General features: G+C 41.2%; 1 protein-coding gene across 1 annotated transcript; it reads right to left on the bottom strand.

Annotated features, from left to right (window-relative positions):
* Nucleotides 1–2,295: 2,295 nt before the first annotated feature.
* Nucleotides 2,296–12,502, bottom strand: mief2 (mitochondrial elongation factor 2). Its single transcript, XM_083976096.1, has 8 exons — nucleotides 12,312–12,502; nucleotides 8,687–8,848; nucleotides 7,644–7,809; nucleotides 6,776–6,870; nucleotides 5,538–5,714; nucleotides 4,437–4,600; nucleotides 3,955–4,107; nucleotides 2,296–2,823 (listed from the first exon to the last, which is right to left on the bottom strand). Exons 2-8 carry the CDS (start codon nucleotides 8,822–8,824, stop codon nucleotides 2,313–2,315), a joined length of 1,404 nt encoding a protein of 467 aa, XP_083832222.1. The 5' UTR covers nucleotides 8,825–8,848; nucleotides 12,312–12,502; the 3' UTR covers nucleotides 2,296–2,312.
* Between the last annotated feature and the right edge of the window lie 344 nt (nucleotides 12,503–12,846).

Below are 12,846 nucleotides of genomic sequence, written 5' to 3'. Positions count from 1 at the left end.
GCTTTTAAAGTATTAAGAGCTAGAAGATATACTTTACTAATTAAAGTTGTCATACTATACCACAATATAGAAATACTGTACTGTGAAGCAAACTGTATTTTGAATAGGTTGAAAATGTTTCTCAGGGGGGTTATTAAGTTTGATCTCATCCTAAAAGTTGTTGATATTCTGTATTATTTACCTGAATCTACAAAATAGCAACATCAACTAAAGTTATCAAATATATGTAATTATATTAAAACTGTACTTGCATAAAGATACTTACTGGTAGTGACTTACTAATGTAATAAAATAGTTCTCACTAACCCATTAAATGTCATATTTTGTTGTTGTTGTTACAGTTGACAGGTGTAATTTATCAGGATCTTCCTTTACATTTCAAAATAAAAGTATGCAAACTATTAAAACATATCCTTATGTCGCTAAGTCAACATTACCCTATGATTTTAGTGGAGGTCACCTGGCACCTGAGTGTACAGCTCTGTGGCGCCCCTCTGTGGTTCACCAACCACCCAGCAGCCGTGGAGGACTTCAGAGGAGCAGGTACTGAGCCAGACTGAAGAAGAAAAGTAACAATTACAACAATCAGTAACTCTTCTTTCAACCATGTCAGTATTATTTTAGGAAGAGTAAAAGTCATTGTCACATGTCTTTCATTTCCGATGTTGAGGCGGTCAGATGACGGTGCTAATTCTCAGCTGCCTCTATTACACAACTGAAAATTCACATGACATGATTTCACCATTTAAAAAAAACAAAAAAAAACAATATTTCCTGCAAAAAAAGTTAAAATGAACAAAATAAAAAATAAAAACAGGAGAAACCAGGTGAGAATCTAGAACAAGTGCTTTAATTTTCAGGTGCAGTTTCACTGTTTCAATCACAGAAAAGTTTATTCCCCTCACACCCAGCAAAAAAAAAAGAAAAGAAAAAGAAACACACACACACAAACAGAGGAAACTCTCACATTCATACTGCATTTAAAAACAAACTGCATACATTGTTTTTAGGCAATTAAATTAAAAGGGTTAGTTTACCCAATTAAGATTGGCAACGGACTGAAGACTAAAGACAAAAAACACACACTTCAACCTTCAGTTTGATAAAATATACACGCTCTGTTAAATAAGCCCCACTCAGATACAATGATTGTTTATAATTATTGTTATTATAAGTGCAGCAGCAAAAAACCTGGTGATTTTCTGCAGGTTGTTATTTTTCTGCATAGTTAGAATATATTAAAGGAGATGTAGGGAAACGATGCAGAGCGCACTATCGCACACACACTGACCCTCATGACCACGTTTGACCATCTCTCGCTCCCCGTGAAAAGTAATACACACTAAGCTCTAGTAGTGCATGTGTGTATGTGTGTGTGTTGGGGGGATAGTTATGATCACGCACAACCCAAAGCATCGTTTCAAACATAATATTTCTAACACTTGCTCAGCCCCTCATCTCCTGTCATCTGAGTGATTTGCTCGGCTTCATCATCATCATCTTAAAGGGATAGTCTAACATTTTGACAAATTGGCCCATTGCCATAATCCCTATAGTTTTAGCAGTAGGTTCATTTCCTTTAATTGTCAGTGCAAGCTATTTTTAGAATGGCGGAGCAGAGTTTTAGAGGTAAATTCATGCAAAACCGCTGATACGCGTTGCCTTCAGGGACAGTTTTTCAGGAAACAGTCTCTGTATTTACCTCTAAAACAACTCTGTCTCGTATCGTTCCATTATTATCTCATAGCGTGGTGAATGTGCAGGTCACAACTTGTCCACCAGAGCGTTTTGGAGTTGTTGGATTGTGTATTTGATGAGTTTGATGAGAGAAACCAAGAAATCCCATTAGCCTCCGTAGCGTAGCTCTGAGCAGCTGGCGGCTCTGCTCCGCCGTACAGCAGCAGCTTGCAACGACAGTTAAAGGTAACGAACCTACTGCTATGACTATAGGGATTGTGGCAATGGGCCAATTTGCCAAAATGTTGAACTATCCCTCTAATCATCATCATCAACATCATCAACACTTGCTTGCAGCTTCCCGTCCTCCTCCGGTGCAGAGATCAGTTCATGGTTCCCGCCATTTTACTCGCAGCGACTGTTTGTTTCCCCTTTTACCTTTCATCATCTGTGCAGGATGGAAAGAGGGAGAGTAGGTATAGGCAGCGGTGGGAAGAATACATCTTTGCCTTGAACCGAACAACGGGGATGATAAAAGACTGCTCCTTTGATTTGATGCATGTGTGTGTGTATGTGTATGTGTATGTGTGTGTGTGTGTGTGTGTCAGAGGTTGCAAGGTGCAGTGCAGAGGAGTTTATATGAACAGTATTTCCGGCTCTGACACGGCGCAGTAGAGCATGAAGCCCATCTGGTCCACCTGGTCCTCCGACAAGCCGCTCAGCAGGTTGACGGCCGGTTTGAAGTAGCTGTGCAACGCGCCTTGCTCCAGGTAGCCGATCAGCTCCGTGACGCACTGCTGGAACCGCACGTTCAGGCTGCTCTCCGACCAGTCGCTCTCGCTGTCGCTCAGGTGCAGGACGAGGTTGGCGAGCGGCGCGGCTCGGAGCGGTCGCAGGGCCGGGTTCAGTCTGCACACGGCCTTCAGGATCTTAAGCGCGTGCCTGCGGTGTCCGTCGTCAGCGGCGTCCAGCTGGGCCAGCCGCTGGGTCTCCCACGGGTAGAGGGACAGGTGCCAGGCGTTGACCCAGGGAGAGGTGAGCTCGGGCTGGGCCGTCAGCACCACGTCCTCCTGCCTCAGGAGGGGCAACATGGAGACAAACAGGGACTGGTCGCTGCTCTCCGCTCCCTCCGCTTCATCCCGAGGCCTGAAGGACCAGAACAGAGAAGCTCATTAGAAAGGAAAAAGCACATCAAGTTTAAAAAGGGATACTTCACCCAAAATCGATAATTCACCAATTTTCTACTCACCGTCATGCCAAGGAAGGGTTTGGAGAACTTTAAGAGTCATCACAACGCTTTTGTAGTTCCAGGGGGGGTCCGACTGGCAATGGATTTTCATATAATGGCGGCGGATAGAGTTCACTTTTGAATCGTCCAAAACACACACTATGAAACATCCAGATACCTCCATACTGCTCGTCTGTACTGACCCAAGTGTCCTGAAGCCGCCACATGAAAAAGTTGTTCAGAAAACATTACTTTGATCTCTGTGTTTATCCTTGTTGTAGCAGTAGCTCCCAGTGGCTGCGTGAAATTTGCTGCGAGATGTTCTTCCATGTTTACATCATACATCCAATGGTTTACAACGACAAACGAACATCTCGCTGTAAATCTTGCGCATGCGCACAAACACCAACAGAGCCACAGGGAGCTACTGCTACAACAAGGATAAAAACAGAGATCAAAGTAATGTTTTCTGAACAACTTTTTCATGTGGCGGCTTCAGGACACTTGGGTCAGTACGGACGAGCAGTATGGAGGTATTTGGATGTTTCATAGTGTGTGTTTTGGACGATTCAAAAGTGAACTCTATCCGCCGCCATTATATGAAAACCCGTTGCCAGCCGGACCCCCCCTGGAACTACAAAAGCGTTTTGATGACTCTGAAAGTTCTCCAAACCCTTCCTTGGCATGACGTTGAGTAGAAAATTGGTGAATTATCGATTTTGGTTGAAGTATCCCTTTAATAGTGGAAAACTATTCTTAGTACTATCAATGTCATGATATTAATTGGTATTATGATCAAAGGATGTAGTATTAAAGGAGAACAATGAGTGAATATACAGTTACACTGTTGTTTAGGCAAAATCATTTTCTAAATAAAACGGCTTTCCTGTGACACTTGATCTCGTTTATTATTTTATTATATTTTATTTTATTAGAACCACTAAAACTCAGGTTATAGTATTTCCAGCTGTTGTGTTAAAAAAAAAGAGCTGTATCTGAGCTCCAACACTAATAACAGCAGAGCGTTGTTCAAGCAAACACACACACACCTAATCTCCAGTCTGAGGTCTGGTCCTCCCAGTACAGGTCGGACCATATAGTCCATAGTGCTGCTGATCGACGGCCAGTTTATAGTTTCCATGACGGCTTTACTGAACATGTTGACAACAGCTTCAGCTGACAGGTAACCGCCCACCAGGTACCTGTAAGACAGAGAGACAGAGAGAGGGAAGGATTATAGAGAACAGCTTCAGTTATTAAACAACTGACAGACATTTGTAATTGTTTTGATAATCAGACATTTTAATCCATTTTCAGGCAAAAGTCACTTTGACAGCCTCTCAAATAAGAGGATTTTCTGCTTTTCTTTGTCATTTTCCATTTTAAAATAAATTCTTTTGGTTTCTGAACTTTTGGTCGAACAAAACAAGACATTTGAAGATGTGACCTTCAGCTCTGCAAAGTTATTCATTTTCTTTTTTCAGCACTACATCTTCCTGCCAGCATCTCTCTGTTATCTGCGTGAGCTCACCTGTCCCAGTAGCTCCGTCCTCTGGGGAAATATTCCAGATTGACTCGTCGGACCATCCAGTGCAGCGGGTGTGTGAGCAGAGTTTGTTCTCCTGGGATCAGACTCCACAGAGACGCTTCCAGCTTTAGAGGCACCAACAGACACGCGTGATCCGCATTGACCACCTAAACACACACACACACAGAAACATGAACCTGAGTGGTTGTCATTCAATTTAAATCTCACCTCTTTTCCTTGGCCTTTGACCCCTAGTAAGACGTTGACTTTGTGTGATTTTATTTATTTTATTGTTTTTATTGTTTGGCTATTATTCTTACCCATGTTGTATATCTTTTAATTTATTTTATTAGTGTCTTATATGTAATTTTATGCCAATGTGAGCCATTTTGTCTTTTATTTCTGATGTCTCTGTCCTTTATTTATTATTCTGTGCAGCACTTCGGTCCACTGTGGATGCTTTAAAGTGCTTGACAAATAAAGTTAGATTGGATTGGATTAGTATTAATTTAACATAGGGAAGGAAAAAAATGTTTATTTAAGGCCTTGTGCAATACAAGCCGGCACTTAAGCACTTCTGCACTTTAGCACTCGTCACTTTAACCCAGCACTCATGCACTTTATTACCCAAAATTAAACTCTTACGGTCCTCCTACATGTGGACTACTTCATTATCCACAGTCACTTTGTAAATTACCTGTATGTATATATATATATATATATATATATATATATATATATATATATATATATATATATATATATATATATATATATATATATATATATATATATATATATATATATATATATATATATAGCTTTATTTCACAGACTCCAAGTCCAACAATTATATATATTATAGCTTGTGTCTCTCAATGTGTTTTTCATTGTTATTGTTGCCTTTTGTGAGGTTTACTTTTTTATTATGTGAAATGTTGTATTGTTTTGAACTGTTATTGGGACTACGCATGGAAACTGGCATCCTGCTATAATCTGGCATATTTACATGTTCTTATGTCCATTAGTGTGCCCTGACCCATTCAAATAAACAAACAAACAAATAAAAAATAAATTTGGATTATATTACGACAGAGTTCGTACCTGCAGGTCGTCCAGTAGAGAACCCCCCAGGCTCATTTCTCCCAGCGGCATGTCGGGGTGGCGGTTGTGCATGAAGCCCTGGATCTCAGTGCAGATGTCCAGAGCGAGAGCCTGAGCCCTCTGGACCTCGTGAGGAGCCAGCGCCGCCCTTGTGTGGTAGTACTGCTGCAGACGCTCCTGCACAAGGTAAAACACAACAACATCCAGTGACAGTGACTCACTCACGGCTGTGCGTCGCTCAGAGAGGCACAAAACTGGCGTCGCTAAAGAAACACCTTCCAGCGTGAAGTAAACTAAACAGATTTTACACTTCCACTGGGAACACACTCGTCTGTCTGCAGAGAAATGAGTCATTCAGAGTCATTCAGTGCAGACCTTGGTGTTGGAGAAAAACTAGTGTGAAGAGAAAGGAACACTGTGCATCTTTAATGTTGTTTACGAAGCTTTAACAAAGGTGACTAATCGATCGTTAAACAAGTGTGAGGAGCTGGGCTGGGCGGCTTTTACATGACTGGAGGGATTTTAAAGCTGAAACGCTGACTCCAGAAATAAACTGTTTTATTAGAGTCCATCCAGAGGAGAGCGTGAGTGGAGCTGAGACACATCTGGAACAACGTACGCTGCTGTAGAGGATTTCGTCTATGATTATGTGGTGGCTGAAGCTAAATGCCCTTTAAATCACAAGTTCTGAGCAAGAGAAATCTGATTTTCTGCTTTGTTTCAACACTTCTCAGGATGGACTCGGTGTGAAGCTCCAGAGACGCAGAAAGGAAAAGTGAAGATGTGCCTTTGTTCATAGAAAGATACAATTTGCTGCGGCTTTCTTTTAAAAAGGAAAATCCCATCATTTCAAATCCCCTTCATGTCCAGTCATGCGTTTGCGCCCGCACCACTAACATTTACTGAACAAATGATTTCATGTTGCCGCCACAGAACAAACCCACAACCTCTCTGCTCATGTGAGCGCTGTGCACACCAGCACAAAGCTGTTTCATGCTTGTTTGACTCCTTCCACACACAATACACAGTATTTTGATTATTCAGAGCTCTCGGGGCTCTCAGCAGGCCTAACCACTGAATAACAATGCGTAACCCCTAAGCAGTGTGCTTTACAAAACATGTTACACATGCATAAATGAATGAGCCAACACTGAGCAGAGCTCTTACAGAAGCTGGTGAGGCTGCATGCATAATCTGTGCAGCTTTAAGAGCTCGGAGCTGGGCTGTCAGAGCCGTACCTGCAAACTGAGGACGCACAGCTGGAGCCTCTTGGACTTTGACTCGGGCTTCGACACCTCCAGAGGCGAAGTGTGAGGTTGGTGGCACAGGTCAGCTGAGTGAGACAGAGGTTAAAACATCTGTTAAAGTGCGGTAGCAAAAAGGAGTTAAATAAACACTCTCAACTAACAGAAAAAATTAATTAAGAGTGGCTAAACATGTGGAAAATACATCACACATCAACTAATTTGCAGATCTGGAGGGAGTTCTCTTGGAAAAATCTGTTTTTTTTATTGCACTCAAGGTCAAGAAGAATAACCAATTAAACAAAAATGTGCCTTGTTAGAGAGATTGGGGAGTAATGGATGCGGATCATTCAGATAATTTTTGGAAATGTAATACAATAGCCCAGTTTTACGATGCATTGTTGAAAATACTTGGTTGTAAGATCCCTATGTCTTGTACAGTACTGTATTTGTGTAACTTATGTAAAGAAAATATACAAGCGGAGGACAGATATTTGGTAAAAAGCCATAACGAGGAACTGGGGAAAGGAGGACACCTCGACACCGGATCAATGGACACAGATTTTAGAGGAAATCTACATAATGAAAAAAAAATGCCATCCCACCTAAGACTACAGGAAGCTCAGTTCGAAAAGCACAAGACTTGATTGAGTATAAGAAAATAGAAATATGGACAAAATGCAAGACAGAAACTCCCACATGTTCATATTAGTTTATGTATTTACATGTATAAACTTTGGTTTGTATTGAGAGTTTTTCTTTTACACAGATGTAAAACCAAAGGGACAAAAAAAAGGAATCTCTGATATTTCTTTGCAGGTTTGTCATAAAAAATAAAAAACTGATGCAATGTAGTCAATACCTTTCTGCTGTCTGGTCGCCTTGGCAACATGCTTCATCACCACGCCCTCTATGCCTTTCTTGAGCAGCGTGGGAGAAGCCGAGACCAAGCTCAGCTCCTCCCAGCTCTCAGCCATCTTCTGCTCCACCTTCTCGTCGTCGGCTGCACGGCCCGCGCGCTCTATCAGCTGAACACAAACACAGACACTCATGTGTTTTAGTCCCATTGACTACAAATAACATGTTTTACAGTTTAAAAAAAGCGTTTCAGGGCTGGTTTCCTTCAGTCAGCAGGCACAAAATACAACTTATTCTACCTCATTACTGTGAGCGTTTCACCGCCTTTGTTTCGTTTGTCCACTTCAGATTAATGTTAGTGAATCATTTCAGTGCTCAACAATGACACTATTATGCTGCCCACCAGACAGAGTTGGTTGTTTTTTCCTGTAGTCCACTGGTTGTTTCCAGCCGACGCTCTCCGCTACGGCACTGAAGGCTTCTGTCTAGAGCAGGGGTGTCTAACATAAGGCCCGTGGGCCAAAACCGGCCCACCAGAGGGTCCAGTCCGGCCCGCGGGATGACTTTGCAAAGAAGACGCATAATATTGTTGAAATGGCACATATTTTTCATTAGAAATTTCAGGTTGTTCATAATATGCTTTTTAAAATTTTAGTTAATTAAATATAAAGATGTTAATAATGTACTTGTGTCACTAAAACAAAGGGATATTGAAATATTGAATAATGATACTAAAGTCTTGCAGGTAAACCATGGGACTTGCTATTTTGGCTGCTTGAGAAGTTTCCAGTAGGTGAGGTGAAGTGAGATGTGTAGCAACCTTATCGAAGCCAAGGTCGTAGCTAAAAATGTAAAAAATACCTAAACTAGAAGAATGAGGAATGAGAAGCAATAGTTTAAAGTAAGAAAAGTCTTGAGAAACTTTTTCCTCCGAGTCTTGGCAGTGACTCACGTGTCGGTGAATTCTCCATATTCACAAGAAAAAATGCATAATACGTATGAGCAACTCACTCATGCGATGCTAACAACCTCCAAAAAACCACTCACCCGTTTCACCGCCAGCGTAGCAATGCCGAGCAGGGCGGCCCCGCCGACTCCCAGAACCAGCCGGGCATTAGACAGCAGGAAGTCAATCACCATGGCGATGCCATCCTCTCCTCGCCTCCGACTGCCCTGGAAGTTCATGGCTTCCTTTTCTTTGTGGTTAGCCTTGGGAGAGGGGAAGAGAAGGAGAAGGAGAAAGAGAAAGAAAGAGAGAGGATAAATTGAAGGGAGCAGAAAGTAACATTAGATAAATCAGTCAGGTGGAGCTGAAACAAACTCGACCTGCTGTGAACTTTATCTTTATGTCAGAATAACCACAGGAAGTGATGATATGGAATATTTGTTCCAATTAAACTCCAATTTACAAATTGCACAACAATCTTCTTGGCAGTGTAATTTAAAAACATTTATGATAATCATGATAATCATGGTCGTCATCGTCGTCACTGCCAACAGCTCTGACCCCGGCTGAACGCCTACGGAGAGATTCATCTGCTGATTTCTCTTTAAAAAGCACGACGCTGACAGGATAATGTACCTCACTTTTAATAACAGGGCTGCCAGCTTGTTTCTCTTGGATGCTTCTGTGTCAGGAAAAGGAAACTGTTCAAAAGTAGAAAGCGAGGGTTTTGTTAAGAGGTCTTTCCCACCGCCACAGATTTTCTGTGGAATCACGAGTACTTAACATAATTAACAATGGTTCTGTTTCATTGTGTCTCATTACGCCCTTCAGCCAGATGGAAAGCAGCCATCATTAATGTTATTAATTACACCTGCGATTTGGTTTCAGGGACACGTCAAAATGTCCACGGCGACAAAGGCCTATTGTCAGAAGAACAGCTGCCTGCGTGACGAGAGACTCTGTGATCAAGGCCTCAGAGAAACTGCAGCAGTGGAGCACGTTTCTCTAGTGGAAAACTGTGAATTTTAACTTTAACTGATTTCTGGAGCAGAAAGTAGAGACAGTAAAGTAGGGATGGAACGGTTTATGAAAACCGTCCGACATGCACTGCTACTTCTTTTCATTTACTAACGAGGAGAAGCGTGTAATGATAATGTGTAAAGCCCTTTGAGACAAACTGTAAAAATGGGATTTACAAGTAAAATTGCCTTGCCTTGCTTAAGTATAGTGTTGATAGAGCCTGTGATTCACTTTAGGCTGTTGGTAGTAGTGTGGTTGTAAAAGTAGTAAAGTTAAATTATTTTGTATGCACTAATTCAAGAGTCAGAGCTTTAAAGCAGAAGTAAGCGATATTTTTGTGTTAATATAAGTCTTAAATAGTTATCTTCCGACAGCAATCACTTACATAGAGTGTTTGGACCGAAACACGGGTCTCTCAGTCCCTCTGCTCTGCTCTGAGCCGAGGAGAAAACTTTTCTTGTATCCTACAAGTTTTATCCAATGAGGAGAGAGAACGGCATGAAGGGCTGTGTGTGCAGCCAAGGGATGCGCGTGAATGTGGTGACGTAGGGACCAGGACCAATAGATCCATGACGAGGACGGGGGCTGCTAACTCCATCGGCTGACAAGACGTTATGGTGCGTTCAAGGCAACTCGTAACTCGTGATTTTCCGACCTGTGAAGTCGTACCAGTTCGATCTGGTACGAGTTCACGGGTCGGAAGTTACGAGTGGCCGTTATAGTGACTTTCACAGGTAAAACAGGTTTCAAAAGCCTGCCTGGAACGCAGCATTAGCCAAAACGACCGGATCGCTTACTTCTGCTTTAAGAGACATTTTTACTTTTATATTTTATGAGATATAATTTTTGTAAGAATCACAATTAATAAATGTAGGTTAGTGAATAACTAACTGTTCTTAGCTTGTTAAAGATAACTTTCTATGCCTAACAAATGAAAAGCCTGTTGGAACTAACCTTTGTTGCGGTGCCAGAATCTCACCTACTTTTAACCTCAGACTGTCACCTTGATGTGTCAAATGAAATGTCAGACTGTCTCTTTCTTTCAATTTTAACCTAAATATACAAGATATATTTTATTTTCCTAACGATCGATGTATACGTTACCGAGTCGAACTGAAAACCGTGACCCCATGACCGTGATATGAACTAAACCGTGGATTTTATACGTGTGGTGCTTGTGACACACATACGGTTCTTTTATTTTGCACTGACGTCGTGAACTTGTGCGGCGGCGTGCTCATCATATTTAACTTCTGGCACCTGAGATCCAGAAATAGCCACAGGTCATCTCTCTCTCTCTCTCTCTCTCTCTCTCTCTCTCTCTCTGAGCCGGTTCAACAGAGCAGTGCATGTCCGCTCTCCTCTGCCAGAGGTACAGGTTCCCAAGAATGGAGACAGATCTATTTATAGAGCCAATACAGGCCCCAGTCACACTGGTCGGGTCAAATATATCACAACTTTCCTCGTCAAGTTACACCACAACAGCACGTACAGTACTGAGGCGGCACGTTAGCCGCTCTGTTCTGTTTCATGTTAATCACATCTGAGGAAAAAGGCCAAAGGACTCCTGATGTTGACAGATGTTACCCAACATTGTCTGAGCTGATTGTAGCAGCAAACAGAGCAACTGATAAACATATAGATCAGTCAGTCAATAATGCTGTTACTCAATTCTTCAATTTGTTGTTTCTAGTCTGCACAATGTTGCATTTCAAGCATTTCCAACCTGGGATTTCACATAGGAGTCACATAGGATAAGAATAAAAGAGAGAGGAAAGTTAGTTTTTTTTTTTGTGCTTATGGCATGTTGCACAAATACCGAGACAAATAAATCAGATTAAAGTTGTTGTCTCATCACACTTAAAACCAGAAAAGTGAGCTGAATTCTTGGGAAAATAAGATGAAAGGTAATAAAGAGTATAAACTATAGAAAACTATGTACATGTAGCAGTGACAATAACAATACTAACATGCAATATGGTGCATGCATGTAATAAGTTGGAGGTTGCATGCATTTGAAAAGAAAAACATTCATATTATTTTGCTCTACCATGCCCTTAGATTATATTATTTGATATTATTATATGTATGTGTGCTACTACTTGAATTTCCTTTGGGATCAATCTCTAAGTCTAATATTAAAAATATATATATTTTTAGCTCCTCAAATGAGATACTTTGCTGCTTTTTTTTAGAATCATAATACAGAACTAGGTTTATTTTGCACTTTTGTTTGAGCACAACAACTAAAGGTCTTGTGGGGAAGTTTCCATGGGTAGTTTTTTAATTAGATTAATGTGAAAAATCAAAGGTTAGCTGCTGCAGCCCTACACTGCACTCCCATCATATATTTGCTTTATAAACACATGATAAAAAATGACAGATAACATTAACTAGCTGATTATTTCCTTTGTGATGGTAACGCCTCCTCTCCTCTGAGTCCACTGCCCACAGAGAGGTAACGCCATAAGTAACGTTACAGTTAGTAACGTAACACGACACATATTTATCTAAGCTAACCACAACATGACCAATCTGCTTCTTTACTGTCAGGTATGTTAAAGCAGAGTCAGTCAGACAGACAGAAAAGAAAGAAAAACCGCTGCCAACATCTGCGAGCAGCTGACGTCAGCTAGGTAACGTTAGCAACATTAGCACACATCAGTTTGACAGCTGTGTCTTTACGCTACGTTTGAACAAACTTACCACTCGGTTCGCAGAGGATTACAGCAGTCTGACCCACAAACCATTAGAGTTTGTTAAAATCACGTCTTTTCGGTTCCTTTTTTCATCTGCAAAGCCAAACTTACTCTCTGTCGCCCACTGCCACAGGTTAAATATAGCTCAGCCAGCGAGCTAACAGCTGCTGCTGTTGTCTTCTTCTCCTTCGACGTATTAATGCCGGTTGACACTCAATATATCAGAGTAGCCACAGCGCCCCCAGCAACCGCACCAGGAACTACGACGATTATCTTTTCCTCTCCAAAAAAAAAAAAAAAAAATCTTGAATGCTTTGTAAAAGAACCATAAAGTTTGGTAGTAACTACATCAGTATGTTGTAATGTATTATTGGAAACTTTATTTCCTATTCAAGCCGAATTTTCTGTTTGTTGTAAGTGTAACTAACCTGCTGTCCTCTGTGGGAAGGTAGTGCTAGTTGAGCATTTAGAAATAACTGGAAATGTTACAAATGATCACTCTTTATTTCATTTTTAATTATACTAAAGTATATGGCCTTCCA

The sequence above is a fragment of the Trachurus trachurus genome (genome assembly GCF_905171665.1).
Source record: "Trachurus trachurus genome assembly, chromosome: 1".
NCBI classification, from domain to species: domain Eukaryota; kingdom Metazoa; phylum Chordata; class Actinopteri; order Carangiformes; family Carangidae; genus Trachurus; species Trachurus trachurus.
The sequence above is the reverse complement of the archived record's forward strand: the minus strand, read 5'-3'. Positions and strand labels throughout refer to the sequence as shown.

Excerpts from the sequence above, each read along its gene's own strand:
- mief2 (XM_083976096.1), bottom strand. The coding sequence starts at position 8,824 with ATGAACTTCCAGGGCAGTCGGAGGCGAGGAGAGGATGGCATCGCCATG. Across the intron at positions 6,871-7,643 it reads GGCGACCAGACAGCAGAAAG|CTGACCTGTGCCACCAACCT; the intron begins GTATTGACTACA and ends TGTCTCACTCAG. Across the intron at positions 4,108-4,436 it reads GGACGGAGCTACTGGGACAG|GTACCTGGTGGGCGGTTACC; the intron begins GTGAGCTCACGC and ends TCTGTCTTACAG.